Source organism: Eptatretus burgeri, chromosome 11 (genome assembly GCF_056783735.1).
Source record: "Eptatretus burgeri isolate ZD-2024b chromosome 11, Ebu_testis_v1, whole genome shotgun sequence".
Taxonomy (NCBI): domain Eukaryota; kingdom Metazoa; phylum Chordata; class Myxini; order Myxiniformes; family Myxinidae; genus Eptatretus; species Eptatretus burgeri.
In genome coordinates, this window is record NC_140971.1 from 27,088,096 (window position 1) to 27,094,095 (window position 6,000).

The window sequence follows — 6,000 nt, forward strand, 5'->3', positions numbered from 1 at the left end:
TTTTGTACTCAGGGGACCCCTTACTACCATTCTGCATTGGTTTCAGCCCTTCCGCTGTTCGGTTGAGCTTGCGTGATTTTCACGGCATCTAATTAGCGTCTGTCACCGGTATTCCAGTGGCGAAATCGTCTGTCATCGTTTATACCATTTTGCAAGCTATACAAATAATATCAGAAACCTACTTGGGGCCGTTCCGCTGCTAGGTTGAGCTAGCGCCGATTATGCGATACGGATATTGACCACAGATTGTCAACCCAGCAGCAGTGTCCTGGCAGACGCAGAGTTCTGAGGTGAGAATATCATCTGGCATCTTACCTTGAGGACGGCAATTGTTCCTCTCTTCGGTTGAGCTAAGCCCCGTGGGCTCCCGGTATAATTCCCCATCTCTGATGGTATATTTTTCTTCTTTTCAGCTGATGTGGCTGATGTGTTGCCCGTGATGTGGTGAGAAGCTCTGTTTTTTACAGGCATGTTGAACACAGCAGTCAGTCTGATTCTCTGCATCATTCCTCTTGCCAGTGGCCAGACATCACTTGACACCCCACATGTAAGTCTTCTGCTCTTCATTCAGACATAACTGTAAAAACAATACTTATGTATAAGTTTTGTGCTGAAAAGTTAAGCACTTTTAAATCAGAAAAAAATATTTGAACTCTCCTTAAGACAATGAACCATCAACCTTGACTAACCCTGAACAATTTTTACTCACCTTTTTTTTGAATGTTCAATGTTTTGAACATTTTGGTTCAAAATAGTTTTTTATCCCCCGCCACGTGGCGGAAAGGGGATATTGTTGTCACCCGGGTCGTCCGTCCGTCCGGTTGGCTGGGCGTCAACATTTATAGCTGTGAGTGTGATAACTCATAAACTGTTCACCATATCGATTTGAAATTTGGATCACACATGTACCACCTGAAAAGGAAGAACCCTATTGATTTTGGGCGTGGCCGGATCCAAGATGGCCGACTGGGGCGGCCATCTTGAAAAAATTTTTTTGTAATAAATGGAAAACCGCTTATCTGATTTCAATTATTTTTCAATGGCAGGGGAGTCCCCATCTCTGAAGGTATATTTTATTTTTCCTTTGCCAATGAAGAAACAGGACCTATTTTGATGTTTAAATCTTTATTGAACAGTGAATGGTAAGGGGGGAGACAGTCTGGAAGTTTCAGGGTATTGGGTACATTCTGGAGTTCTCAATTTTATTATTATTGCTATTTATTTTATATTATATATATGGTCAAGGCTCGTGGAAGAATGAGAATACAGAACAGACCAGTATACAACATAACAAAAGGAACAGCAGGAGGAGAAGGGGAAAATGCCAACACCAGGGTGGAGGGAGAAAATAGATGGAGACAGACAAACCAGGGATGCGGGTAACGATGAGGGGTAGGGGAGAATGCAAGGGGTGGGTGGACAAGGTGAATACAGAAGCAAAATTTTGGAGCAAAGGTGGTTTAACAGGTATAGAACAGGTCATGGTTTGATGGGGGATGATTTGAGATGGTTGTGAACTGCTGTCTTGAATACCTGGAGGGAAGAGTGAGATTGAAGAGAATGTGGAAGTTTGTTCCACAGCTGAGAAAGACAGGAACAATTGAGTGGAGGTGAGCAGTGTTTCTGGATTTTGGGAGTTTCACTAGGAGTAGGTTGCTGGTGGACCACATGCCACCTGCAGATACCTGGGGGCAGGGAGAGGTGGGGGGGGGGGCAAAACATGGAGAGGGCAGAAGGTGCAAGACCGGAAAGGAGGCGGAAGAAGACAAATAGACCACCGACTTGTTGGCAATGGTGAAGTGGTAAGCCCATAGACTCAGCTTAAAACCTGCGGATGAAAGCCTTGAAGGTGAATAGGAGCTCAGGTGTGCCAAGGAAGGAGTTTGTATGGCGGAGGATGCCCAGTTGGCCTCTGGCTTTGGAAGAGCAGCTCCAATCTTTGCATGAATAGAAGATAGGTCAGTAGTCTGAAATGAGGAAGAAATGCATGAGGGCAGTTCAAGGATGACCTCAACTTTTTATTGGAGAACATGTAAAAATAACAGTTAAATCATGAAATTTTGTGCATTGATATTTATTATTGTCTTGCCAAATCAACTTATACAGGAAGGGACTAATGCTGGTAAAAGCATTCTGGGTTAAACCAAAACGACAGGCTGTGGCATAAAACTGCTCCTTTATTGGCCACAATTAATCCCATTTCTTGTGGGGTCGGCCAGTGTAGGGGTTTGGGTTAAGCCTTTCACGAACCAGCTGTCAGGCTTGCTTTTCGGCAGGAGCTGATTTGGGCAGGATTTATAATTTGTTCATAATGTGCCAGGGAAATAATTCACATACTCTTCGTGACAGAGACCGTGGGATTTTTGACGTCAACTAACTAATGTTACGAGATAGAACACCCAGCTTAATGTCTGAGGGAGAGCAGACTTTGTGGTGCATTTGCCCTACCTGTGAATCAACCAGCTCCAATCTCGTAGTATATTGGAAGGTGGGAAATCAAACTCGGGCAAGACAGCTCAGAGTCAAGTGAGCTATGGAAAATACACTACCGATCTAAAGTTTTATAACACCCCCATTTTCCAGTTTTTACTGAAATTTAAGCAGTTCAATGTTTCATTGTACTCTGACATAAAAGCAGAGAACAAATAAACAATTACAGATAAAAATAAATCGAATCGTTTTGTTGAACAAAATTTACTCTGAATTGCTAACGCATCAAAGTAGCCACCTTTTGCAGATATCACAGCCAAACATACTCGTGGCATTCTTTATACAATTTAAATCAAATATTGTTTGGAAAGTTCTTCCCAACACTGTTGCAGAAGTGTTATGACATATCAGGTGATGGCCCCATTGGCCCATATTTGTACATTTGACTTATTTAAACATTCATCAATTGCATTAATCGGGTGTCTGGATTCAAACCTTTGTCCTGGCTGCTTCAAATTGTGTCTCTCCAAAGCGTTTGTCTTCATTTTACAATTTGGTTTACAAGCCAACCTGGCCTTGCCAGAGAGCAGCTTTTGCAGGCTGTTATGAATTCCAGTGGAGTGTCAACAATCTTGGAGAACTACAAAGGATTTGCTCTTGTTTATGAATATGTGCCGGCACTCTCTCGCTGTCTGAAGCGTGAAAGGAGCTGTTTACTGCTAATTCTCCCCGAGGGCCGCAGGGAGGGGGGAAAAAGCCCACTTGCATCTTTGTTTCTTTCTTTGCTTGCTTTTCTCCGCTTGTGAATAGGTTTTATATATGAAACTTTTGGAGTGTAACCTTTAGTGTGGTACAGGATCTGACTGCTGTGGTTGGTCCCTGTGCCACCTCCGCTTGCAAGTGCTGTGCAACTTCAATAAACCGTATATTCGAGAATCCTCAGTTGACTCCCCTCAATTCTTGGCCAGGATTGGTGAGGGTCATCATTTTATCGGGAAGAGGAGGAGGAGAAAAAGATTATGATGATCGACAAGACATGGGGAATGTGTTGTTCATCTTTCGGCTGCTCCCGTTAGGGGTCGCCACAGCGGATCATCCGTTATGATCCGCATACTGATTTGGCACAGGTTTTACGCCGGATGCCCTTCCTGACGCAACCCTGGTCGCCTCTTACGACACAGGGATCAGGATTTGGGTTTCGCCATGATTCCGGGTTGCTCTACACCCTGCCCAGTGCAGAGCTCCCGTCCTCAAGCGATCCTCCAACCCAAGCCTCCGAGTAGCCGGATTACAGGCGCACGCCACTACGCCCGGTCCGACAAGACATGGGGAATATTGGTTGAAAATTTCAATATCATCGGTCACATGGACTCAGCCTTATCCGATGAACGGGAAAATTTAAAGATGGACCCATTCTGAATTCAATTAAATAAAGATGACGTCATGGATCAGGTGTCCAATCAAAGCGGGGAGGATTGGTACATGGCCACAACTACTCGCAATTGTGAAGCTTGCTTCTGGTTATTTTTTTTTTTAGCCGCGTCTCGCGTAGCGAACGCTGGCTCAAAGAGCTCCGCGTTGGTCTTGTTGTTCTTCTTCTTCTGGTGGTGGTGGTGGTGAAGACAAAACCTTTAGGACACGGCTCTATCCCCCGCCGCGTGGTGGAAGGGGGATCTTGTTTATATACAGGATCCGGATCTCCTTAAATACTAAACACCTGTACACATCCTCGCATTGAGGGTTCCTTTTGAGAGTGTCTATCATGAACTTTTAAATATATTCTGACATTTCTTTAAAGTTTCGAAAAGTTCACGTTACGATTTAAAGATTATTCCATTTAATGTGTTGTAATTTTGTAAATACACTATTTTCTCGTCATGAACAAGGAGCCTCCATGACGGGTCTCGCTATTGGCTCCATCAAGGCACGTGACGAAATATCGGAAGTTGTTATTGTAATTGTGATCAAAATGCTGATGTTTCGACTTTCTGTAATTAATTTTTAGCCATGTCGCGTTGCGAATGCTGGTTCTAAGAGAGCTTCGTGTTCTTCTTCTTTTTCTTCTTCTTCTTCTTCTGGTGAAGACAAAACCTTTATGACGCGGCTCTTGGACACATTTGTCCTTGTTTGTATACAAATTCGAAGCTCATGGAGTAGCTCGAGGAGTTTGCCAGTGTTTATGTCTGCCCACCAGATAACTGCAAATTTTGAACCTGCATGTAGAAATTTTGAACCTAAAATGTTTAGGTTGACACCCTAATCTAATCGAAAGACAAGCATGAATGCAAAGATGAAAGAAATACTTGATTGTGAAAATGAAAATGTTAAAGCTCAGGCCCTGTACAAAATCAATTTAGTCAATTCTGTTTTAATGATAAGTCCATTTTATAATTACATGCTGATAACCTAATTTAACACCTTTTTTTCTCCCCTGTTGCCACCCCTTCACCAACCCCCTTCCCAAATGCAGTCCACAACTTTCAAGGGTCAAATGACCAACAATGCAACATCAGTGACCACAATGAATGGAGGTAAAATTGCTTTGATCATTCTGGCAATAGCTTCAGGTATAATTATTATTGTGACTCTGGTAGCAAAAGGGCAGAAGTGGTTGGAATATTTCAGGGTCTATCAGCACCGAAGATTACAGGATGCAGGGCAAAATACTACTCCAGCTTATGTGGTTACAGATACAGAGCTGCCATGGTCCAGAACTGTTGGACAGATGGATGTGGTTGGCAGTGGAGAGGTTGATGGGTTTATTGAAGACATGTATGTAGATGAAAGTGGTCTGAAATATGATGAGGATTTTGATGCATTGGAGGCTGTGGATTGAAGAGCAATCAGTGTTCTCTCAATAAATGTTCAGGATCCAAGGGTTTTATGGAAAAGTGAAAGAAGGTTTTGATTTTAAGTCACCAAGAAAATTTATTGCAAAACTTTTTTTTTATAGCTTTATCCCATCAGTGTAAAAAAAAAAAAAAATTATGACAAAATGTTGCCTGTAAAGTCAAGGACAAGCAGGCATACACTGGCAATCATTTTGCATAAAGCGTGTAATGGCATTGTGCATAACCTTGTTCTATACAACATCTGCAGAGCCACATCAACCACTTTAACCATAATCTCAACCACCACGCCAATGATCTATTCCGAGAATGACCATTTTGAAGGCAATTAAAATGCATCCAAGCAGATAATGCATTTCACATTCCAACTATGGTAAATGGTCTAAACCACATCTATTGTCAAAATTATAATTACTAGTGCGTGCCAGTATATGCAGCTTCGTTCCTTCGCTCTCGTAAACGACGACTGGATTGGGGCATTTTTTTCAATTAGATCGGACCAACAGTATCATAAATGGCCATGACTTGGGAAACACCTGGGAAATGTACTCAGGTCCCCAGCGTCAATTGTGACGTCATATCAAACGAAGAAGAAGAATTGTGACGCCCCTCTCTCTCGCCCCCACTCTCACCCCCTCCTCTCTCGCCCCTCCTCTCTTCCCTCTCTTGAATTGTGACGCCCCTCTCTCTCTCTTGCCCCCCTCACTCGCCCTGCTCTCTC

At 43.1% G+C, this 6,000-nt stretch overlaps 1 protein-coding gene across 6 annotated transcripts in view; it reads left to right on the forward strand.

The window, feature by feature from the left end:
* The window catches only part of LOC147016721 (uncharacterized), a 34,039-nt gene extending 28,582 nt beyond the window's left edge, over positions 1-5,457 (forward strand). For all 6 annotated transcript variants that reach the window (XM_085847911.1, XM_085847909.1, XM_085847908.1 and 3 more), the window contains exons 3-4: positions 468-547; positions 4,901-5,457. In XM_085847911.1, the coding sequence (XP_085704037.1) occupies positions 468-547; positions 4,901-5,266 (446 nt within the window). In that variant the 3' untranslated portion in view covers positions 5,267-5,457. The remainder of the gene's footprint in view (positions 1-467; positions 548-4,900) is intronic.
* The last annotated feature ends 543 nt before the right edge of the window (positions 5,458-6,000 follow it).